The 25,467-nt window shown below is 45.3% G+C and overlaps 1 protein-coding gene across 1 annotated transcript in view; it reads left to right on the forward strand.

Annotated features, from left to right (window-relative positions):
• The first annotated feature begins 2,847 nt into the window (after positions 1-2,847).
• The window catches only part of KIAA1210 (KIAA1210 ortholog), a 75,703-nt gene continuing 53,083 nt past the window's right edge, over positions 2,848-25,467 (forward strand). The window contains 7 exon segments of the mRNA XM_069464204.1: positions 2,848-3,038; positions 7,362-7,393; positions 7,919-8,016; positions 11,772-12,284; positions 12,362-12,437; positions 12,440-12,607; positions 14,496-14,616. Coding sequence (XP_069320305.1) covers positions 2,848-3,038; positions 7,362-7,393; positions 7,919-8,016; positions 11,772-12,284; positions 12,362-12,437; positions 12,440-12,607; positions 14,496-14,616 — 1,199 coding nt within the window.

Here is a 25,467-nt window from a genome sequence, read left to right on the forward strand (position 1 = left end):
ATCCTCCTGCCTCAGCCTCCCAAGTAGCTGGGACTACCGGTGCACACCACCACAAATAGCTAATTTTTCTATGTTTAGTTGAGACAGGGTCTTGGTCTTGCTCAGGCTGGTCTCCAACTCCTGGCCTCAAGCTATCCTCCTTCCTCAGCCTCCCAGAGTGCTAGGATTACAGGCATGAGCCACCATGCCCAGCCAGCTGAATTGCTGGATCATAAGGTACTTCTATTTTTAACTTTTTGATGAACCTCCATATTGTTCTCCATAGTGGTTTCACCATTTTACATTCCCACCAACAGTGAACAAGGGGTCCAATTTTTCCACATCCTCACCAATACTTATTATTTCCTGTTTTTAAATGTTAATCATAGCCATCGTAATAGGTATAAGGTGTTATCTCGTGGCTTTCATTTACATTTCCCTGATAGTGATGAGCATCTTTCCTCATGCTTTTTGGCCATATTGTATATTCTTTGGAGAAATGTCTATTCAGTTCCTTTGCCCATTTTTAACTGAGTTGTTTGTTTTGTTGTTGAATTATAAGAGTTCTTTGTATATTCTGGATATTAATCCCTTATCAGATATATGATATTGCAAATATTTCCTCTATTCCATGGGTGTACTCATTTTTATGGAATGACTTTTCTTAGAATAAGGGTCCCATTTCTGTTCCCCTTCTTACAATTGACTAAAATGGGGATAACATACACCGTCCTGCCTGAAAATAACAATAACAAACATTTATCTTGGGCCGGGCGCGGTGGCTCACGCCTGTAATCCTAGCACTCTGGGAGGCCGAGGCGGGTGGATCGCTCAAGGTCAGGAGTTCGAGACCAGCCTGAGCGAGACCCCGTCTCTACTAAAAATAGAAAGACATTATATGGACAACTAAAAATCTATATAGAAAAAATTAGCCGGGCATAGTGGCGCATGCCTGTAGTCCCAGCTACTCGGGAGGCTGAGGCAGTAGGATCGCTTAAGCCGAGGAGTCTGAGGTTGCTGTGAGCTAAGCTGACGCCACGGCACTCACTCTAGCCTGGGCAACAAAGTGAGACTCTGTCTCAACAAAAAAAAAAAAAAAAAAAAAAACCGCAAAAAAAACCCCAAACATTTATCAAGTACTTGTTAAGTGCCAGGTACTGTTTAAGTGTTTACACATATTAACTCATTTAATCTTCCCAATAATATGAAGTAGGTACTATTTTACTTTCATCCTTATTTTACAAACAAGGAAACTGGGTTACAGAGAGTATGTGATTTGCCTAAGGCCATACAGGCAGCAAGTGCCTGAGCTGAGACATTACCAAACAGCCTGGCTTTAAAACCCACACATTCATCCATTCATCATACCACCCCTTACTCTGCTCTTGTGAGGAGCCAAGGTAGGAGGAAGGCCTGTAGACTGTTAAATGCTGTATACAGACAAGAGAGGGCTTTCATTTCTGAGCATATTCAAAGGAGAATGAGACATCATAGACATGGAAGAACAACTTCAGTGAAACACTAGGATCGTGAGGACTCAGGGAGTGGCCTTAGAAAGGAGCAGGGCCCTTGGGGTGAATTGTGGGCTTTGGGGAACAGCTACAACAGCAAAGAACCATTGCTCTTCTCATTTGGGCTCTCTTTGCCAGGACTCCCATTGCAAACATATGTTCCTGAGGAATAGTTTCTTGCAACTGTACGGCACTTACAAAATAAAATGTGGCTTCATATACATTATTCCATCAGCTTTTCATAATGATCCAGTCATTCAGGAAAGGTGGAGGTTATTTTACAGATGGGGAAACCGAGACTCAGGCAGCTTAAGTGGTTTACCAAAAGCTCCAATGTGTGGCTAAGTCAGAAGAAAACAAAGACCCTTGGACCTTTTCATTCGTTCCTCAATAAATCTTTTTGGCATACCCAATGTAAAAGAAAATAAAAATCTCAGGCCCCCCCCCCCAACTCCTTATGCAAAACGGAAGATAAAGGCCTCAGGCACCTGTGAAGAACTGGCCCCACAGATCATTCATTAAGGGAATCGCTTGCTGGCCTCCCATAAGCAAGGACATGCAAATTGTAACTTTAGGTTTGCAGACTACCTCTAGTTCCTAAAACTAAAGTCTGTTCAATTCCACGCTCATGAATTACAAATTTATCTTCCCAGGTGCAGAACAGAGACAAGATAGTAGCAGACATTCGTCCACCTACCCAGAGACACCTACATAATTGATGCTTCCTTCACTTCCTTTTTCTCTTCTAACATTCACCTTATTTTATGTAAAATGTAGATTTTCCTGGGTCTTACCAGAATGTAACCATTTTGTCTCACTACCCACCCTGCCCCTGCCGTTTTTTTTTTCCTTTCTGTATGCCCTATCCCTGGTTAAATATTGAAACTCCCAAATTCCCTTTTGGAAAAATTGCCACAGGTTTTTCTGTGGTTTATGTTTTTCCTGGGCATGTCCTCAACTTTGGCTTAATAAACCTCCATTGATTGAGACTTTTGCTTCAGTCACTTATTTTGGATCAACACCATCAAAGGAATAAGCATTCTTTCTCCCAGCTGTGGGCCAGATGAAGCAGGAAAAGCCAGGTGTGCTGACCTCTTAGTGACCTGGGCCAGAGCCTGACCCATGGTTCCCACATGAAAGCTTTGTGGGTCATTAAGTGTTCCCTTCTCAGCCACTACTCAGCAGTGGGCACTCGGCTAGGACCATTGCTCTGAGGGAAAGAGACCCAAACATTTAGAGACCTCTCTAGCTCAACATTTCCTCCCTCCAGAGATGCAGTAACAATTCTATGAAAGAGGCCCAGAGGACATTATAACTTCCACCGGACAGATGTGGAAACTAACTTACAGTAAGTAACATGTCTGAAGTCATGCAGCTAATAAGTGCTGGAGCTTCTGGCTTCAGTAATATTCACTACGCCAAGCTACCAGTTCTCCAAAAGGCAGGGAACGGGGAGTACTTAACCATGAAAGTGCTGTATTCCAATGTGCTTGAGATAGTTAAGTGTGCTGATATACAGACATTGTGGGCAGCCCTGGCCAGTGGCAGGTATGTGGTAGGGCATTGTGAAATAAACGAAGACTGCTCAGATGAGAACAAAAAGAGGCTATTTTTTCAGAGCTTGCTATAACAAAGGAGTCAGCCACCATGATTTGAGTTGGCAGAGACTTAAATGCAGGCAGGGGAGTGGCAAAGCTTTATAGTGCAAAAAAGGGAAGGCTTCACATTTGCCCTGATTTAAAGCTGTTGACCTTGGGAAGCTGGAGGTGGGCTAATTAGAACCGGGCACCCTATGTGATTGGTATTCGGGGCATATTTGGCTTTCTCTGGTTATGCCTGAGTTGGAAGTGGGGAGAGGATGGGATAGTGACAAAAATAGGAAATCTGGCTCGTGAAATTGACCACATCCCAACTGTTCTGGGGCAATTGCTGAGAGGTTGTGGTTTGGCTTCCTGGCTGGTGGCTGTAGAAGATGTAGGTCAGAGTTCTTTTATCATACATGGTCTGGCCATTGTCCATCTGTACATTCAGTCTCTTCATATAAGGAGTTACAAAATTGCCCTAACTGAAAAATCTACTGTGGTGGCTGAAATGTCCATTATCAGCATTAAAAGAAAAAAAATGAAAGGATTTCCTGGGGACCTTATGTCTTTCTTTCCCCACGGGTTTATGGTACTGTGATTCTGAAGATTTTTAACATCAGCCCCAACAGAGTTTTCATTATCTGACTGATTATGATTGAGCACATGTGCCTTTCATCATCACACATCAGAAAGCAGTTTCCTATGTGTGGGAGAAGAGAGTGCAGGTAAAAAGTTGTGTTTGGCAGGATAAGGGGTGCAGCTTCTGGGGTTCTGAGGCTAGTCTCAGTCTACTGCGACTAAGCTGGGGGTTGGAGGAGGGCACTCAAAAGTAGGTGCCCCCCAAATTTAAATGGGGAGGGAGAGAAGGAGTGTCCAAGACGTTTTTCAACTGGGGCTCTCCATTCAGAGCACCTTTGCAGCCAATCAGTTGTTTTCATTCCCCCATTCCATCCCCCCACTGTGACTTTTTTAAATTAGTTGTTTTAATGACAAAAGCAGAATATATGCTCTCTGGGAGAAAAAGTATCTGATCCAGAAGTACATTAATTTCTACTCAAGAGGCTGAGGCAGGAAGATCTCTTGAGCTCAGGACTTCAAGGCTAGCCTGGGCAACATAGTAACCCCTTCTCTCAACAAACTTTTTTTGAAAGGGAAGTACATTAATTTAAAAAGGAAAGATACTGTCTACCACCTATTCCCACCTCAGAGGTAACCACAGTTGAAACCAGCTATCTTTAAAAAGGACGTCACTTAGAAGTGAATCCTCCTCCCCCATCTTGCCCAAAAAGTCAGAAAAAAATGTGCTAGAGGTTTCAGTTTTGGCAGAGGTTCCCCTGCTCTGAGACATCGTTGCCATTTCCTTTCTTTGGTTGCTTTAGAGTCCAGATTCCAGTTTCTGAACAAGACTGCCTGCCTCCCTCCCATACCCTCTTATGAAAGCATCTGTTAGCCTCATTGCCCTGATGGGCAGAGGCAGTGCCCAGAGTTTTGGGTGAACTGTCAGTTTCTGAGACTCAGTAGTCTGTGGGGATATAGCTGGGATGTGTGCTTTTGGACTCTGCTTCCACCTCGGAAACTGAACAGGTTTGACGTTCTTTTCATGAATTTTCAAGGAATTTTTTTCTCCCATCTGGATGGAGACTGGCTGTAAAGAATTCATCTGTGCTTGAATGGGTGAATGGTTGAACACATTGTGATACATCCCATACCATGGATTACTACTCACCAACAAAAAAGAATGAAGTATTGATACATGCAATGACCTGGATGAATTTTCAGAGAATTATGTTAAGTGAAAAAAGCAGTTCTAAAAGGTTACATATTATATGATTCGATTATGTAATATTATTGAAATGAAAAAATTATAGAAATGAGGAATAGATTAGTGGTTTCCGGTGGTTACGGAGGGGGTTGGGTGGGAGGGAAGTGGGTATGGCTATAAAAGGGAAACATGAGGGAGGGAATCCTTGTAATGATGAACTATTCTGCATCTTTTTTTTTTTTTTTGAGACAGGGTCTTGCCCTGTCCACCCAGGCTGGAGTGCAGTGGCATCATAGCTCACTGCAGCCTCCAACTCCTGGGCTCAAGTGATCCTTCTTCCTCAGCTTCCTGAGTAGCTGGAAGTACAGGCATGCACGACCACACCCGGCTAATTTTTCTTATTTTTTGTAGAGATGAGGTCTTTTTAATTTGTTCAGGCTGGTCTTAAACTCCTGGACTCAAGCAATCCTCCTGCCTCAGCCTCCCAAAGTGCTAGGATTGCAGGCATGAGCCACCATGCCTGGCCATGTTCTGCATCTTTTTTTTTTTTTTATTGCTTAATTTTTTTTTTTTAATTTCAGAATATTATGGAGGTACAAACGTTTAGGTTACCTATATTGCTTTTGCACTGCCTGAGTCAGAGCTACAAGTGTATCCATCCCCGAGACAGGGTGCACCACACCCATTAGGTGTGAATATACCCATCCCCTCCATCCTGCCCGGCACCTGATGAATGTTACTTCCATATGTGCATGTAAGTGTCGATCAATTGGTACCAATTTGATGGTGAGTACATGTGGTGCTTGTTTTTCCATTCTTGTGATACTTCACTTAGCAGAATGGGCTCCGGCTCCATCCAGGATAATACAAGAAGTGTTAGTTCACCATTGTTTTTTGTGGCTGAGTAGTACTCCATGGTATACATATACCACATTTTGTTAATCCACTTATGATGTGATGGACACTTGGGTTGTTTCCACATCTTTGCAATTGTGAACTGCTTCTATAAACATTCTAGTGCAGATGTCTTTTTTATAGAATGTCTTTTTTTCCTTTGGGTAGATGCCCAGTGGTGGGATTGCTGGATCAAATGGTAGTTCTACCTTTAGTTCTTTCAGGTATCTCCATATAACTTTCCATACAGGTTTGCAGTCCCACCAGCAGTGAATGAATGTTCATGTTCTGTATCTTAATGGTATTAACGTCAATACTTTGGTTTTAATATACTATGGTTTTATAATATGTTATAATTGGGGGAAACTGGGTAAAGAATACATGGGATCCCTCTGTATTATTTCTCACAACTGCATTTGAACCTATTACAAAATAAAAAGTTTAATTGAAAAAGAAAAGTCCTCTCCATTCCTTGGTTTATCCCCTTCTCTTGGGCCCTTGTGTGGGTAAGGATGGAGGTATAAATGCTAAGTCATCTTGAGGCTGGCAGTAACTCAGCAGAGCAGTTAAATTCAGCAGTTGAGTAAGTAGCATACAGGAGGTGGCCTGAAAATCCACACCTTTCCCCCACACCACTCCAGTTCAAATAGCCTTGGCACTGCACCCACCATGATACTTGAACCTCCAACTGTTAACATCATTCTTTGGGACCCTCTATTAGTAGGCCTATGATCTTTGTGATTAGAGACAGGTAACCCATTGGTTCATTGGCTTGATTACTATTACGAGCTGTTGTCCCTAGGTACACAGCAAGGCTCTGAGGTGCTGAGGAAACAGGACAGAGACCTTCAGGTTGAGTATAAGAGAGAGGCCAGTGTATCAGTTCTCAAATTTTCATTCCCAAGCATCATTTGAGAGCCTGCTGGTGTGCAGAAGGATGAGGGGCATCTTTTTGGCCTGTGAGGAGGAGATTGCCAAGATAGCAAAGAACAATGTGTGTGTGTGTTTCCTGGAAGGAACCCAAGGTGGTGGTGAAGGGTAGAGATGGGTTTTCATGTTTCATCATTTTGTGCCTTTGTGTACTGTTACAATTTTCTAACCAATTTTTTTTCTTTCTTTTTTTGAAGTTCTTGGAGGCCAGCTGCCCTGGCTACATGCCTCTACTTGTCCCACTGACCAGTCATCCAACTCAGGATGTAGTGACCCAGGAGGAAGGACTAGGAACTCCTTCTCCAGGATGTCAGGGAAGGAAGGAAAGAAAGAAAAATGACAGCAGGAGGCTGTTTGGGTAGGCTGGTGTGAATCACTGATTCCAGACCCAGGGGGTCATTTTCCTCTCAGCTGCTGGGGCAAAGAAGCCAGAACAATTCTCTGCCTGGCTAGGTGGTAAAAAAAATCCCATTTACTGTGCCAAGCAAGTCTCCTTCCTCCGGTGGGGGAGGTCCCTGGCTGGGCCCTTGCTCCCCGGGTTGACGATTGTGCAGGCTTTGGATAGGGCTGCCTGTTGGGGGGAGTGAAGCTTGGCTGTTTCCCACCCAGAGGTGGCAGCTGTGGGGCCACCTCTCCAAGCTCAGGGCTGAGTGAAGTGTGAGTGATACATGTGTGTGCTTTCTCTTTCCTGGTGATGTTCAGGTTGGAGATCACTATTTTGGCCAAGGCTGGAGGTGAGGGAAAAGAAAACTGGATTCCCCTTCCTTCCTGAGCACTCTTCTAACCCCAGGCTCTTGAGGGCCAGGGAGCGGGGAGGAGTGGAGGGAATTATCTCAGAGTTTCACACAGCCAGGAGAAAGGAAATGAAGGCATTCAGCAAGAAACTGGCAAGGGCCTTTACTCCCAGTGCCACTGACCCCATCAGAGCTCCAGTTTCCACTTAGAAAGGGACAATCTGAGATACAGGCAAATCAAACTGGCAGGCAGATAAATGGGTGTGCATTTAGAAACATTTCACAATGTCTAGCTACAAACTCTTCTCATCTCTGCTCAGTCAGGTGGGTCCCTTAGGACCACACCTGGAGCCAAGTTTGTGTTATTGGATATATAGCCTGAGAGTAATAAAACTGTATTTAAAACATTCTATGTAATACAGACTTCCTCGAAATCTGATTGCTCTCCTCCACCACAAGGACAGGCCTGGTATGTGGTAAGTGATGGCGACTTTCCTGGTTGTCCGCTCCCCCCCCTTACCCCAGCCAAGGTGTCCAGGTGGAAGGAGATGCTTAATGACTATGAAGACTGCCTGATGGAGGAGGAGGGGGGGGGAGAAAAGGGGGACGAGAAGGAAGAAATAGTCAGAACGGAGAACTACTATTAGTAAATGCCTATATCTGCATCCTTATGCAAGCATTCCTCCTTTCCAGCCCTCCAACCCCAGGGAGGCATCCTCTCCCCAACCCCCACCTCCACCATGGTGTCTTATTGGCTTCCCCCCTCCCCATTGCTACCTCCTCTGCCCACACTGTGAATTCATATCAGATCTGACCTGTTTCCAAACATTGGCGGTCAGGGGAGGTCCCTGCCCCACCAAGTGTATTTTTCTCCAGTCCAGCTCCCTTAGGGGCGGCTCTAGATCTGGTGGTCCCACTCGCCCCCAGACTCCCTAGGGTGTTGTAAGGGTGGATATTCGGAAGGCACTCTGAGATGCTGGAGGAATGGTTCCATAGAAGCCATAACTTAGCTCTCTAGCTCATTGTCCCAAGTTTCGTGAGATGTCACTCCGAGATGCTCTGATCAGCAGAGTCACATGGATTCAGACACTAAACTGCTTTGTCTGTCTCATTTATCACCCCTTAATCTATCCGCTCTTTGGCCAGCCTTTAGTGGGAGCTCATTCAGTGACTCCCAGGAGATAGGCTGAGGGGAGAGGAAAAGACGGAGGAGGGAGACAGAAGCCAAAAGGAAAAAGAGGAGAGACAGAGATTGAGAAGAATGTTCTGGAATGGTTTGTGCCTGCCCAGAAGTGAGGGAATTTCACCAGTCTCCATTTTGGGATCTACCGACTACCGAGATTTTCCAAGAGCCAGATGTTTTAAAAGTCCTGGCAGTTTTTGGATCAATCCTAAAGATTTCAGTCAAATTTACCCTGCATGTTTTAGACTCACTGGAATTGTTGGTTAGAGCCAGGAAGATAAGAGTCCCTCCAACAGTAATGGATGCATTTATCTAGGAGCTGGGTACGGGGAGGTGTCACTCACAAGGTTTGTATCTTTTGTTGGGAGGGAGCAGCTGAGCTCTGCTACCCCTGGAAATCTGCCTTATTGGTCTGCCATCCTAAGGATGTGCCCAGCTTGCTTAGTAGAGGTCATTCCCATCCTAAATGCCAAGTAATGGAATATACGCCCTTTTGGGATTCATAAAAGATGGACACTTTCTCAAATCTTGGGTATGCATGAAGGTATCCATCTTCAGTTTTAAGAATTAAAAAGAAATCTATTTCTCAAATAGTTGTTTTTGTAGTCTTATCCTCCTATCCAGCTTCCACCATGTTATGCTAATAGTTTCTTCTACTGGTCTGTCATAATGACATGTGATTATTTTCAAGTCAGTGCTGTGATCACAGATCCTACAGAGCAGTAACCACAAAGTCATTCAACAAAGTATTCTATTCACTATCTATGATTCACTCAGCACTGTGCCAGGTAATATGGTAGATACAAGAAAAACATGTAAGAAATATGTCTTGCCCTCTAGAGACTTAAGATCTAAGTTAAGGAGACAAGATATATACATTTGAAATATCTTGAGAACAATAAAAGATAGTATATCACCAATTAAATTAATGAAATTAAAATGGCACAATAGCAATTCTTATCAGTTATTGAAGCCTTCCTAAGGGACAGGCACCATGCTAAAGGCATCACACTTATTATCCATTTTAATCTTCATAACAACCCTTTGGGATAGGTTCTGTTCATGTCTCCATTTTAGAGCCAAGGGAACTCAGGTTTGCAAAGAGTAAATCATTTGCTGCAACACAGTTGATACGGGCAGGCAGAGCTAAGATTTTATCTCCAACTGTTTTATTTTGAAAACACTTCAAAACTACAGGTAAGGCAAAAAAAAAAGCCATAATGAAGACCCATATATGCCTTACCTAGATTCATCAACTATTAACATTTTACCACATTTGTTTTATCATTCTCTTTCTCTCTCTATATATATATATATGTATACAAGCACATACCTGCATACATACACATACACTCCTACGTATTTTTGGACGTATTTGAGCATAAATTGCAGGCACCATTACATTTCCCCTCTAAATACTTCAGCATGTATCTCCTAAGGAAAAAAAAAGACATTTTCCTACAAAAATCACAGTGCAGTTATCACACCTCAGAAACATAACCAGAGTCAGGATTTGAACCCTGACTCCAGAGCCCTGACCACAAGTGCTGTGAGAGTTCAGTAGAAGGAGCCATCAGTGCAGTCTGGGAATTCTAGGATGGATTTTCTGTGGACCCTACACCTGATTATTCGAAGTGATGGGAGGAAGGGATTGGGCAAATAATCACAAAGTGTGCATAATCAAACAACAAAATTCCATGGTTTTCAGAGTGTGTTCTATTTGAGTGGGAGGGGAATGATACAGATTTGCCTTTCTAATTAGCTTCTTCTCTGGCCAACATTAAAATTGGTCTTTCGTAACCACCCACTGACATTACAACTGGGGTAGATACTCCAGGAGTTCTCTTTGTTTAGAAACATAATTTCAGAAAATCCACTAAGTGGGTAAGCCACAGCCACATATAAATCATGGAGAATAAATCACAAATTCTAGCTAGAAATTCTAGGCACAAGTCAGGATTCAGCATCTACAATATAAATCCAGTCCTTTTTCAGATATGTTTCCCCTCCTGAAAGTTAAGAAGAAAGGGTCCCATGCACTGCCCTATTGCAGAGACCCCAGTCTATTTACCCAGTGAAGTTCTAGAAGCAGGGTGTTGCCTATTTTAGATGGAAGGAAAAACAGACCCTCTGGTACCAGACTGGCCAAGACCCCCTGAAAGGCCCTCAGCCTGGATTTCTTCTTTCTTCTTATTCTTATTTGGGTCAGCCTGATTAAGAAAACCTGTGAGATTAGGCCTGGACAGGCAGTGTTTAATAGCCCCCACCAATGCATGCACAGGAGAAATCTTAACCTTTTTAAACACTTGATTCCTCAAAGTCATTCTACAAAGCCAAAAGCCTGCATCTGCATTTGCTTTGTTTTTCACATTCCCACTAGACACTTCAAAAATTAAAATACTGCAAATCTGTGTGTCTCAGAGGCCAGGGTAGAGACACACACCCCTCTATGGAACTGGGAGTGGGAAAGATTCCCTACTGGGCCTTCCAGGCAGCGGATATTGGGTCACATTTTGCATTCTCTCTCTCTCTCCAGTTCAGCAACATCTCTGAATACAGGTAACATAAGCCATGTTATAACTGGGGTCCACTGTGTATACACAGTCTTTGGTAGGGACTTTCATCTCAGGGCAGGAAAGATTTCACAACTTTAAGGAAATTCTTGCTTTTTTGTTTTGTGGCCCCTGACTGGCTTAGGGAGTAAATCGTTTTCCTTAGGATGGAACAAGAACAATTTAGAGCGCTGTCAAAAACAGTGTTCAGATCGAGGTGGGAATGCTTGCAGCCTTGCTATTTAAATTTCCTTTCTGTCCTAGCCTCTCTCTTCTCCCCTCTGCTACCTGCTCTGTGCAGCCCGCACAATCTAAAATGCCAAAAGGCGACTTATTTACATTTCCTTCCCAAAGCCCTTGAGTTTCCTTCCCTGCCCGGATGAAAGCCTCTACTTTCTCTTTAGGGTTTCCCCTCCAAATTACTTCTCACACTCGCCAGCCCTGCAGGGACACAAAGAGGCTAAGAAAGAGCATCTGGTATTTTGCACTAAGGATGCTGTGGTCGCGGGAAGTTGGAGGCAGAGGAAAAAGGGGAGTTAGTTCCTAACCATGTAAGGAACAAGGCCAACCCTTTTTGGACCCAGATCAGAAGACAGCGAGAGGTCTTGGAGAAGAAACTTTATTTGGCTGGTTATATCTTCAGGCACCGGGTCTGAGGCTGCATGCGTGTGGGCGCTTGGAGTGCAGAGCTGCCCCCACGTGGCAGCCACCAAAGGCCTGCCCGCAGCGCAGGCTCTCTGCACCCCAGCAGGCAAGGCGCGCAACTGGTCAGCGGCTCCCTCCGAAGCACTATGGCTGGCTTTTATGCTTGCCTCGAGACTTCAGAGTAAGTGGCGGGCGCAGCCGGCCTGCTCCCACTAGACACCACGGAGTGGAGGGTGGCAGAGCGCTGGCTGCCCGTGCCGGAAGCCCCCTACCCGCCCAAGTGGGGCTCTCGCCCCAACAGGGGCAGCGAGGAGCAACGCAGGGCTGGGTAGCGGGCACTGCGCCGCCTCTGGGGCTCGAACTCGCGGCCTCGCGGCCGCTGCATCCACCGGTTGGAGGCAGTGAGCTCCGGGAAGGGCTCGTGCAGGTGTGCGTGTGTGAGCGCGTGTGCGTGTGCGTGGGAAAGCTCGGCGGCGGGGGCGCTCTCAGCCCTACTTGCAGGACTCAGCGGGTCGGGGGCACCTACAGGTCCACCCCACGTGGGGCAGCGCGGGCAGCTGGACGCGGCGAGCCTTCCCCGCCTTTCAGGTCGCCTCTCCTTCCCGTCGGAGCCCCTGCCTGGCTCGTCTGAGCCCCAGGGAGCTAGGGGCCTGGCCCGGAAGGCGGCGTATTCCCGGGGCTGTTGCAGTTCTTGTAGATTACTTGCAAAGGCGAGGAGGGAAGCACCGAAGAAGGGGAAGCTTGGCCGAGCCGCAGTGACTGGTGTGGAAATACTGGAGTTATGCCTGGGGTTTCCAGTCGTGCGCGTCTGATTCCCAACCCCTTGGTGCAAGGGTACTTTGTGACACTCCTGCAGCCTTGGCTGGCCAGAGTTTGTAAGAAATGGCTCAAGAGTCTGAGAAGGGAGAGCTGCATGAGGAGGATGTTTATAAAACAGGCTAGGGAGAGAGAGGGGGACAAAGCTATAGGTTCTGACTTGCATGTGTCAAGAAACCTAGCCAGCGTTGGCTTAAAATAAAGCACCCCACAAACCTGGATTTTGCAAGGTTAATTCCACTGGCTAATAACAACATTAAAATAACTTTCGCAGTAATAATAATGTCAAATAATGTGGTTCCATTACACCAGGACATGATGTTCTGGCCCCAGTCCAGCAGCCAGCATGACTTAGAATAAATGATCTCGTAGGGAGACACAAGGGAGGGGAGCAGAGAGAGGGGAGTTTGGATGAGTGGAGAAAATCACCTTAAATTTTCTGAGTTGTCTTCATTTTCTCAGTTTATTTCAGCCTGTACTGTACCTGCAGTCTCCCAGTCACTTGGTGTATTACCTTCAAGAGGTGTATTCTCACTGTGTGTCCACAATGTTGTTTTTGGATATGTGTGCATATGTGTGCCTATTTAAAGCAGTGCCAACAGGAAGATAGTAACCCAAATGGATTTAGTCATATGGTTAATTAGTGGGTATGTGATAGTGTATATGATTATTTCCCATTTTCATTCATGGAGCTGACACTCTTCATCTCCCTTAGCTATTTCAACCTGGAATCACAGCCAGAAACCCCCACCCCCACTCATTGCAGGTGTCCAATAGTTGAGGGTTGCATGGGTTCTTCTGGCCCTGCAGTTCGCTCCCAGCACGGAAACATACTGTATGGACCAGCCTCTGGCCTGCAGGCCCAAAGTGGCATTCTGTGGGATTTTTAGGGGCACTCCATCTGGTGGTTCCAGCATGGAGGTGTGGGTAGACTGTCCCTTTCTGCTCCTTTCTCAGGATCAGCACCACAGCATGTTCCCACTCTTCTGGTGGTGAGTGGGCCTAGACTCTTGAAACACCACTGATCCTCATACAAAAGGTGTCATTGGCAACTATTTTAAAACCCGGTCTCCACGGCTCTCACCTCACTGTTGTGCCCTCAATGTATGGCCTTGCATGGGTGCTATGGATATTACAAGGCTTTATTTTTTTTTATTTCAGCATATTATGGGGGTACAAAAGTTTAGGTTACGTATATTGCCCTTGACGCTCCTCTCCCCCCGAATCAGTGCTTCAAGCGTGTCCATCCCCTAGATGGTGCGCATTGCACTAATTCACGATAGCACCAGATGACAGAGAGGTTGACGGTGAATGCTTGGGGAGGATGAGAGGAGATGATAATGGCAACCTTCTTGCTTCCAGGTATTTCCAGATCCTTCCTCCCTGGGGCTCAGTGCTATGCCGGTTTGTGTTAGATTCCATACTTACAGACGAACAAGGAGCCCTTCCTTAGGGCTGCTTCATCCTAATGTCTGCTTTCTGTGGAGGGCATCTGGGGCAGCCTAAGGTCTTTGGGGTGGGAAAGGGAGACACAGTGCACCGAAGGGCTTATTTTCATGGTCTCAGCTGAAGAAGTGTTGGCCTGAGCTCATCTGATGGTTTATTGAATCCGGGCTGAGGGACCAGGAGAAATGATAAGAGGGCATTTGAGTAGAATAAGGAGCCAGGGCCTCTATACAGAAGTGACATGGAGGCCCTCGCAGGACCTACAAGGAATAGGAGACTCAGTAAACATCACAAAATAGTGTGTACCTACTCTGGCTTCCTAGGCTGTGGTCTTCCCCTCGCCATCCCCCCCCAACATGTTGCCTCCTGTGCCCCAGGGCCTACCTCTTGATCAACTGAGCTTCCATGCTAGGTTCGTGGGCATTAAGGGATTAACTCCTGACAGTGTGCATCTCAATAGGACCTGGATGCTTTTGTGTCACTCCAAGGATTGGTAGTCATCTAGGGGCACTGGCCAGGTTGGTGGGCCCTGCACACCATGCTAGTCAGCTTCTCCTGCTCTAAGAACAGAATTCAGGAAGGTGAAGCTGAGACCTTCTGCAACAGGCACCTGACACCTGAGCAGGGAATAACTATTGCAAATTATGTGCCAGCCTACTCCCCTTGGCTGTGAAACTTCCCTGATGCCCCCGGAAGCAGTGTGGGTTGCTATTTGAGATTAGAGGCCACAAATATTGACTCTCAATGAGCTCCAGGTACAGATATTTGGAAGGTCTATACATTCTTTTTTTTTTTTCAGCATATTATGGGGGTACAAAAGTTTAGGTTACCTATATTACCCTTGCCTCCCCCTCCCCCCCGGAATCAGAGATTCAAGCGTGTCCATCCCCTAGATGGTGCGCATGTCACTCATTATGTATGTATATATGTATACCATGGAGTACTACTCAGCTATAACAAACAATGGTGATCTAGCACCTCTTGTATTTTCCTGGATAGAGCTGGAACCCATTCGCCTAAGTGAAGTATCCCAAAAATGGAAAAATAAGCACCACATGTACTCACCATCAGATTGGTCTGTGCATTCTTTCTTGGCCCTGGGTAGCTCCCCGGAACCCAGATGCTACAGAAGATGCAACCGTGCAGGTCTCTCCAGTGGCTGACAGTCTTGGAGCCACCTCCCCATCGCATCTGCAACCGGTTTGCCTGAGCACAAGGTCTAGCTGCATACCTAGCTGTGCCCAGGGAACAATGATGGACATGAAGTCTGGAAAGCAAATTTCGGCTGTCAGAAAGCACCAGAAATGTGTAGCTTCAGCTTCTCAGCCTGCCAGCTCAGAAACCCAATTTCTACTCCTCACTGTAGTTAAGAATGTTTAATGTGGTCATTAGAGATCCCTTTGGCACTTGGCTTCCTTCTCTCCCTCCCTTCTTCCCTGTTTGTCCTTCCTTCCTTCCTTCCTTCCTAGACAATCATTCTGGAACCTGTTTTTTTTTTTGTTTTGTTTTTGTTTTTTTACTTTTTCTTTTTCGTTAGTTTTAGAAGAAAGGCTGTTAACTCAAATTTCCTGGCGAAGGGCCCAGTTTGGGCATTGCATTTTGCTAACCCACATTCACCCTGTGGCATCTGCCTGTCGTACTTTTCACTCATGAGAGCAATAGGAGAATTAATTGGCGGGTGCTGAAGGAGTGGCAGGTAGTGTCCCAGGCCCCCAGTCTCACCGTCTGAGGAGGTGTGGGGGAAGGCTGGCTCTCTAGAAATTTCTTGAATAAACTATTTGCCATATTTACCAGTTTACTTAAAGTTTCTTTCTTTTGGGCCGGGCGCGGTGGCTCACGCCTGTAATCCTAGCACTCTGGGAGGCTGAGGTGGGAGGATTGTTTGAGCTCAGGAGTTCGAGACCAGCCTGAGCAAAAGCGAGACCCCGTCTCTACTAAAAAAAAAAAAAAAAGAAAGAAAGAAATTAGCTGGACAACCTAAAATATATATAGAAAAAATTAGCTGGGCATGGTGGCGCATGCCTGTAGTCCCAGCTACTCGGGAGGCTGAGGCAGACGGATCGCTTGGGCCCAGGAGTTTGAGGTTGCTGTGAGCTAGGCTGACACCGTGGCACTCTAGCCCAGGCAACAGAGCGAGACTCTGTCTCAAAAAAAAAAAAAAAAAGTTTCTTTCTTTTGACTATTTACAACATAGTAAAAATATTTAAGTCTTTATAAAAATTCATTTAGGAGAAAATGGTTTTAAAAGCTTTCAGAGATTTCTCTGAAGGTGCAGTTGACAGGTTTCATTTGGTCTTTAGCAGCATTCCAAGGAGTGTTCCATTTATTGTAGGGTGGTTTAGTTTCCCTGGGAATATATTAAACATGCATATTATAAAGTATATTATTTCATCAGGACCAAAATTTCAGCCTATGTATAGAAATTCTTACACTAGCTTCTTTTAAAAATTTTTATTATTTTTTAAATTGACAAACGAATGTTTATATATGTTTATGGTATACAACAGGATGTTTTGATATATGTATACATCGTGGGATAACTCAATTGAATTAATTAACATGTCCATCACCTGAAATACTTATTTTTTATGCACTAGTTTTTCCTGAATCCTTTGAAAACACATTTTCTGTTATGTCAACTTGAGCATTTTGGGGATTCTGTCACCAATTTCTCAAATAGTACAATTTTTTGTTGTTTGTTATTTCTGGAAATTAGCCCAAATGTAGTATATGATATAATTAGTCCTGTCATTCCCTAATTGATTTTCTACGTTAACATTTTAGCTTTTAAACCAATCTATTTCTTATCCTTCCTTCACAATTTCATAGTTGCGGTTAACAGATAGCAGATTTGAGGAACTAATCCTACAATACATTATAGTAATTCCTTCCTGGCATGTTCACTCTTTGTCCTGCTGCTTTAAGTGGTTTTACTCCTTCACGAAATCTTCAATAGCTATTAAAGCCACTCATTCAGTACAAATTGCTAGAAGCTTTACAATTTGCTAGAAGAAATGAGTTTCAGCGAATTGGCCTGCTTTCAGAAGGCCAGGTTGAGTTAGTGAAGACTTGCCATTTGATTACTTCAAATACATATATGGGACTAACCTTAACTCAGGGGCTTTCAACTTGGGGGCAGGGGTGGGGGGCAATTTTGCCCCTAAGGTGACATTTGGCAATGTCTGGAGACAGTTTTTGTTGTTAAGACTGGGGACAGGGTGAGCAACTGACACAGTGGGTAGAGGCCAGGGATGCTGCTAAATATCTGAGGATGCACAGGAAGAGCTGCCCCCATCCTCCAACAAAGAATTTTCCAGCCTCAAATGTCAATAGTGCCCCAAGATTGTGAAACCCTGCCTTTAACAGGACATTTTACCAAGGTAGAGGTCTGATGAGGACCAACCCTAAGATCATAGCTCACTGCAGCCTCGAACTCCTGGCCTCGAGTGATCCTCCTGTCTCAGCCTCCCAAAGTGCTGGGATTACAGGTGTGAGTCACTGCATCTGGCCCTTAAGAGTGTTTAGACCAGCACTGTTCAATCGAAGTTTCTGTGATAGTGAAAGTGACCTCTATCTGTGCTGTCCGTGATAGCCACTGGCCACGTGCAGCTATTGAGCACTTGCAGGTGGCTAGTGTGACTGAGGACCTGAGTAATTTTATTTTACTTAAATGGCTAGTGGCTTCCATATTGGACTCAACTTTAGAGGCACTATAGTGGAGCATAGTCCTTGCTTTGTGTCCACAGTCTACCACTTCCGAGCTTTATGGCTTTGAGGATGTCATCTAAGCCTTTCGAGCCTCAGTTTCCTCGGCTGTAAAATAGGAAGTAATAATGGTACCTACTCTTCAGGATCATATCAAACGAAATAATGCATGAGAAATAAAGCATGTAGTACAGGGCCCAGCACAATAAGCGTTTGAGAGATATCCACAATTATTACCAGAGATTTGTGATTAGTATAGTAGTTGTCATCGTGTAAATGGGGCTTCTGTGAGGCTTAAAAACAAGACCTCCCCTGGGATATTGTTCAAAGGCCACTCCAGAGGCAGAGCCCTCTCAGCCCGCACAGTATTACTGTAGGCATCTCCTCATGCCTCTTTGGACCTTGGTTTTTTTCATCTGTAGAATGGGAATAAGAAAATATGATAACAATAATAATGGCACTTTCCTAGCTGTGACGCCACAGAATTGTTGGGATGCAGAAGTGCTTTGAAGAATACAGAGCCCTCTGTAAGCTATGAGTTTGTTCCCCACAGCAGTGCTTTTGGCCAGATTCAGTGCAAAAGTGCTGCCTTGATAGACTTGTCTTAAATTTGGGCTGAGGGTGTCTGGATTGGAGAGGTTGGACTGGAGAGCAGCAGGAAGCAAGGAGCTCCTCCTCGTGATGTTGGGTTCTGGTCTGTCGGTCACTTGGCCAGTAATGTGGCAGGAGAACCGGGGCACCACTTTAAGGATGCACTGAAGCTTGGCATTTGGGGTTGGGAAACCAGAGCACTGTATGGATCAGAGCGAGGCATCTGGCCCGAGGGGAGAGAAGAGGGCCATCCACAGCAGCTTCCAGTATGCCATCGAAAGCCATACTTCCCAAGGGCTCAGCAGAGTGTCTGGACCAAGAGATACACACTTACACACGCTGAAAATATTTTGGGACCATATAATAGAAAGTGTATGGGGCTTTGGAGTCAGATGTGGATTTGGATCCTCACAATGCTGCTTACTAGCTGTGTGGCAGTGGGTTGGTGAATGCCTTAACCTTCTTGAGCCTTAGTTTTCTCATCTGTAAAACGGAGACGATTTCTACCTCACAGGGTCATCACAAGGATTAAATCAAGCAACTGGCAGGCACACATAGGTTGCCCTCAGTAAACATGAGTTCCCCCTGCCACCTAATGTTGATAAACAAAGAGCAACCACTAACCAACTAATTAGTCATGATCCCATTTCTGTTCTTCTTGCATGAAGAAAAAGGAAATGAAAGTTTCTGCTGTCGACATGGGAAAACTGTTTAGTCCTTTCTTGGGAAGAGGAAAGGGAGGATTCTCTTTGCTGTGCCACTACCATGTTTAAAAGAGCAGTCTGAATTGTTTAGGAACAGTCGCGGGTGAGGGAGAAAGCCTGTGGCTCTGGGGTAGTCACAAATACAGGTAACACAGTTAATGAGGAGCTTGGACAGCCTCGCCTGGGCTTGCGAGTTCCCCCAAAGAAGTCACCTCACTCTGTGTGCCCAGAGAGAGGCTTTCTGGGAACAGTGCATTTCCCAGGAGTCTGGAATTTAAACTCAAGCCATGTCTGTGGCCTGTTGATCCAGTGGTGGCTAATGAACCAGGGCACAGGTTGGATGCAGTTGGCTTTACCCTCACACAGCCATGGGCCCCAGCCCCCAATGCAGGTCATCATTTTACAAACCTGTTGGTCACCAGGGTGCTGCTGGAGGGAGTATGGATAACTGTGGGAAGTCCCATCCCCTACTTTTGGGAAGCTGATGAAGAGCAGGGGACATAGGTCATTAACACCACGGGGAGGACAGTCTTCCCATGGAGAAAGGAGGGTAATACCAATAATAGCTGGCATGCATCGAGTGCTTGCTATGTGTTACTCACATGCCAAGAGCTTTGTCTCAGTTAGGTCACCAAATTGTCTATGAGAGCAGGGCCCTTCTCTTTTTTGAGCACCATTCTGAGCTCTTCTTAGCACATAGTAGGTGCTCAATAAACAGTTATTAAAGGACTGAATCCTCACAGTTAACCCATGATAAAGGTACTACATTTAGCTCCATTTAACAGATAAGGAAATTTAGGTTTTGAATAGTTCGGTGTCTTGCCCGAGATCACACACCTAGTAATGGACTAGAGCCAGGATTCAAACCCAGGTTTGTCCAGCTCCATAGCCTAACCCTTTTGCAACTATATAATGCTTTCTCTTCAGGTCAGCGTGCCAAATTTCTCTTTCTGTGACAAATGCACATCTGCTTGGAAACTACTAGATCAGAGAATTAAGAGCACTGCAAAAAAGACGTGATATTACGATATCTGTACTTCCTCCCACCTACTCCCTCCTCCATCTCCCTAATTCTGTCCCCGGACACATTCTATTATCATGTTCACTTTATTGATTGGGAAACTGAGGCATGAAGACATTACATGACGTATCCTAGGTCACACAGCTTGTCAGGATCTGCATAGATTGAGGTTATGGTCCTGAAAAAACTCCCAGCCTGATAGGGAGAAACAGAGTTTCATTTAATGGGGCCAAGGCTCAACAGGAAAAAAAATTAACAAAGGGCCCCATATTATTAAAGCAACTTACTTGAACCTTCAAAAGTGGAAACATAAAGTATTTTGCTCATCTGATTAGAACATTTAGTGTTGCATTCCTTGTTACAAACACAGCAAATTATAACAATATAATTCAGTTATCTACTCTAACATACAAAGGAGATGTGCAAAATGAGGGCCAGAAATGAGAGAAGAGGGGAAGAAGAGATACAGACATGGGAAAGTCTAGATATGGATAAGAAAAGAGCAATAGGCAGAACAACACAATAGGCAGTGTATTTCAGAAAAAAAGATTACAACTAAAAGTTGATAAAGTCCTATTGCATTTTTACATTAATGAGGTCTTTATTTCTTGTTTCACATCCCGTGGACTTCATGGGCCAAGGACAAGCCCATCCTGGGAGCTGAGGGTCATGTTACTTGTCCTTCCTTATTGCATTTAGATCTCCCCTTTGCATAAGCCCAACTGTCATGGGAAAATGGAGAGGATGGTAAGTCAAAGGAAGACTTTTCTGAGCCTGAGTCCATGGGGGTTGGGGAAAGGAAAGGGTATCAGGAGCCCAGACACATCTGCCTACCTGCATTTTGAGCAGAGCCTAGTAGATTAGGCAGAGAATGTCTCCTTTCTTGAGCTTGCCATCAAGCATATGAGCAAAGGTTTCTGCATTAGTTCACGGTGATAGTTGGAGGGGTCTCCAGAACACTTTGAAGGAAAGGAGGAGGGGAAAAGTCCCCATGAAACCTCCATACCCTATTTTTGAAGGACATAATTTTATTTTTACATGTGAGACAAGTTTGTTTCTTCTGTCCCTGTGGCTCTAGACGCCAAACATCAATGATCCAAAGACCTTATTTCATGCAGAAATGGCTTATGTTTGCTTATTCAACGTTGGAGGAAGGAGGAAACTCTTTGGGATAGAATAGTTATTAATAGTTTTCTGATAGGGATGAACTCCTGATTTGAAAAGATTTTTTTTTTTTTAAATAATCTCTTTAGAAGTGGAGGGAAGAATGAGTGGGGGGCATTTTAAGTGAAATCTACAACTCTGTGAATTTTTAAAATGGAAATAATAGCTTAGTTTTCTAAATAATCTGGAAGTAGGAGAGTATTCTGAAAATATTGACAGGCTTCTGAAGGGCCTGCACTGCAGGCTGGGCTATCTATCATTGGCCACCTCAGTCAGGACTCGAGCTTCTGCAAAATCTGGCTACTCTAGGATGAACTGAGAACTTTGAAAGATCATCTCAGTGAATCATAGAATCCAAGAATGCCTGGGCTAAAAGGAACTCTAGACTCCAAGTCCAGCTCAACCCCTTAGTTCTTAGGGGAGGAAACTGAGGCTCAGAGAAAGGACTCGATGTGCCCTAGGCCTCACAGCTAATTTAATGGCAAAGTTGGGGTTTGAACTCTCCAAAAATTGCTAGAGGCCTCATTGGAGGCTCAGATCTTAGAGATGTTTATTAGGAAAAAAAATACCTTCTTTCGATCACAGTTCTCTCTAGGTATCATTCGAATTGCATTTTCTTCACCAGCCTTGCCCTGTGATCCATTTCTGATGGCTTCCCCATTCATTTTTTCTGGTTCAGCTACGCTCAGTACCTAACATGATCTACAGCAGCATTTCCTTAAAGTGTGGTGTTTGGAGTCCCTATGTCAGAGTCACCTGGGAGCTTCTGGAACATGCAGGTTCCTGGGCCCCACCCTCACTGAAGAATCAGAATCTCCGGGGGTGACGGCCAAGGAATCAGTGATTGTGTTACATGCCCTAGACTCATGGCCTTCCTCCTTGAACCCTTTACTCACACCTTGCCCTTGTCTATAATGGTAGATTAAAAAACCTTACTGTTTAAGAACTTCCTTTGTGCCAGGCACCGAGCTGCTTTTCACATGTTGTCTCACGTATTCCTCACATGCTGGGGTGTGCTTCCCTCTCACTGTCAAGTGACCGACAGAGCAGTGTCCTGCTGGGGCCAGCCACCTCCCACCCCCATTTAGGCGCTCCTCCCAGGCACTGTGAGGACAGCAGGGACACTTCTCCCAGTGGAGCTTTTTCTTTTCCTAGGCCATTCTGACTATGGATTCTTGTGCCTAAAGTCTAAAGAAGCCAGACAGATTTCTGTCGTCTTGGGGTTCACTGCCACTTTTCTTTTCCCTCCAGGTAGCATTCTCAAGTGGAAAAGTGGCAATCCTAATCCTTTCTCTGCCTAGGGATGCTGTGACTTGCATGTGTGAATGAGTGTGAAAATACTTGGAACACTGGCCCTTGGCTCTCTTCTTCTGTGGCCTGAAGTGAACATAGGAGGAGGGAACCAGGACTCTCCTGTCTGCCCTTGGCTATCTGGGCCTCTCTCTCATCCTCCACTAACTGCCTTCTAGTCTGGCCCAGCTCCGGGCTTTCTTGCAGGTGGCTCGTTTTTCCTGCCCTCTTTATGTCCTATCAAGCCTCAGTCCCCGGGGCACTCCATTTTCCAGTCCATTGCTATCTGGTGTCTCTTGCCCTGAAACTTCCTTCTGTGGCCTGGCAATGTTCCTCCAGAAGCTTCTGGCTTCGGCTCCAGGCCCAGGATGAAAGAAGTACAAGAGTCAGGCGTGAGAACAGAGTTGACCATGGGCAAAAGGAATATAAGTGAGCCAGGTGCCACTGCAGTGTCTCCTGGCCCCAAGCACATCATTCCAGGCCAGAGTCTTCAGGCTCTTCCTGGTCACCCAGGGTTTGTGGCTGACACCTGCTTTCTCTGTCCCCATCTCTAGCTTATCAATACCTACCCTCAGTGCCTTTGTGCCCAAGCTGTCAACAAACCTCTCTGCCTAGGACATGGCCCATCCTAAGTTCTGCCTCCTCTGTTGGCTTTTCATGATGACTCCAACCTGCCCTGAGGTCCCTTTTAGTCCCTTCTGCTGCTTTAAATTCAGCCATCTATAAAAGCATCCTCTAGCCCCCCTATGGCTTGACTGCCTCCCATCCCTTGATTTTCCCATCTGTTCTTCCCCATTTGCCCTCACCTTTCTGTGTTCTTTGACCTCATTTATATCTAAATCTCAGCATCCTTGCCTTGCTTTGCTACTCCCTGCCAGCCTGGGCTCTGGGATGTGTTTGGACACCCTTCCCTGGCTTAACCTTGCCTCTGCACCTCATTTCTGCCTTGGCCCCCTGTACCACACATACAAGCACTTCATCTTCCTGTTCCACAACTCTTGGGGTCTACAGATCTCTTCCACATCTAGTCAATGCCCTGGAGTTCAACTTTGAGAATCCTTGTCACAAAATGTCTGTAAGGGAACACATGATAATTTTGTATCATCTCCTTATTTCACAAACGTGGGAACTGAGAGGCCCAAAGAGGTGCTATGACTTGGGTGAGGTTAAAAGGACAATTTGTTGGAAGAGCAGAATCCAGACCCAGACCTTCTGATTCCCCTCCTCCCCCCTCCCACCTGCCTGACACCCGATGAATATTACTACTGTATGTGCACTAAAGTGTTGGTCAGTTAATACCAATTTGATGGCGAGTACATGTGATGCTAGTTTTTCCATTGTTGTAATAGCTCACTTCCAAGGATGGGCTCCAGCTCTATCCAGGGTAATACAAGAGGTGCTAGATCACCATTGTCTTTTGTAGTTGAGTAGTACTCCATGGTATACATATACCACATTTTATTAATCCACTCATGTATTGATGGGCACTTGGGTTGTTTCCACATCTTTGCAATATTCTCAACTTTTTCATGTGTATTCTTTTTCTTTGTCATCGGGGAGTGGGTCATTTTATGTAGCACTTATGGCCTCTGAAGTCATATTGGCTGTACTCAAATCCTACCTTCAGAATTTGAACATGCTGTGTGACCCTGAGTGGTTACTTAACCTTTCAGTTTCTTCATCTACAAAAATGGGGCAGGAGCGAGAATAAGTAGTACCTACCTCATAGGATTGCTCTGAGGGTTAAATGAGATGATGGATCCAAGGCACTTCAAACAGTCTCTGCACATATTCAATGTCCAATAAATGGTAACTATTTTATTTTGTCATTGCCTCCATGGCATCCAAAATAGGTCTGAGCACATAGTAGGTGTGCATAAAGACTTTGGGGTACTAAAGAGAGAGGCCCTGGGAAACAATGTTCTGATTTTGTTGTCTGGTTCAAGGGAAATGATTCTGATGGTGCATATTTTAGGCCAGGTAGAAAGAGAGGGTGATCCATGGCTGGGGCAAAAGGAGAGATTTGGGGCCAGAGAAGCTTTGGATAACTCTTCCCACAACTCCAGGCAGGCAGCTGCCTCTTTGCCCAGCTGCAGGGATGTCCATGGGGTTAAGGGCTAAGGAAATCTGAGGTCCTAAAGGCCTTGACTGAGAATGTCCAGGGCTTTCAGATTCTTGGAGGCATTTTTATTTTTGTGGGCGTGTGACCTCTGGGGACAACAGCATCACCCCTCCTTATGCCCATCCCCTCCTTGTTAAAACTAAGTTTACTCAGAGACTTTTCTTTCATTCCAGAACTGGGAGACCAAAGGCTATGTATTGTAACCAGGGGATGATGCCGAGATTCCTTTCCCTGACCCCCACCCTGTAGGCTAAAAGGCCTCAAGATGAAAGCAGAAAGGTACGAGTTGCCTTCTTCACAAAAGGCCCAGAGAGTTCAGCTTGGCCCTGAGGCACATTATTGAGGGATGGTTGTTCTTTCTACTTTATCTTCCCTGCCTCCCCTGGCCAGGAAATGACTCCTGGTGTCTCCTTCCCTTGACACCTTTTCAATGCTAAGGACAGGAAATATCCATATCAAATGCCACAGAATCTGATGAGTTTTAGACAATTCACACCCTGCTCCAGCACCCCCCTTTTCTTCTACTTTTGCTTTTTTGTTTCCTCTTTGGAGATATTACTCCCTCCCCCAACGGATGTATTATTGACTGCTAGGAGCAGTAATAGCAGCCACCACAACAAAGAAATAATAAAATAAAGAGCCTCAGACACACTCCACTCGGGATGGACCTGAGAACTGGAGGAGAGTTTAGGGACAGAGCTCTTGGCACCCAACATGCACTTAAAGCTGTGAAATTCATCCTTAGGGCTCCTCAATTCGGCTTTTTTCCTGAGTCCCCCCCAGTGTCCTCATGCTCTCCTGTCCCCCACCCCAGCCTGACCACCTGAGGGTCCCC

This window comes from Eulemur rufifrons, chromosome 30, assembly GCF_041146395.1.
Source record: "Eulemur rufifrons isolate Redbay chromosome 30, OSU_ERuf_1, whole genome shotgun sequence".
In the NCBI taxonomy this organism is placed as follows: Eukaryota; Metazoa; Chordata; class Mammalia; order Primates; family Lemuridae; genus Eulemur; species Eulemur rufifrons.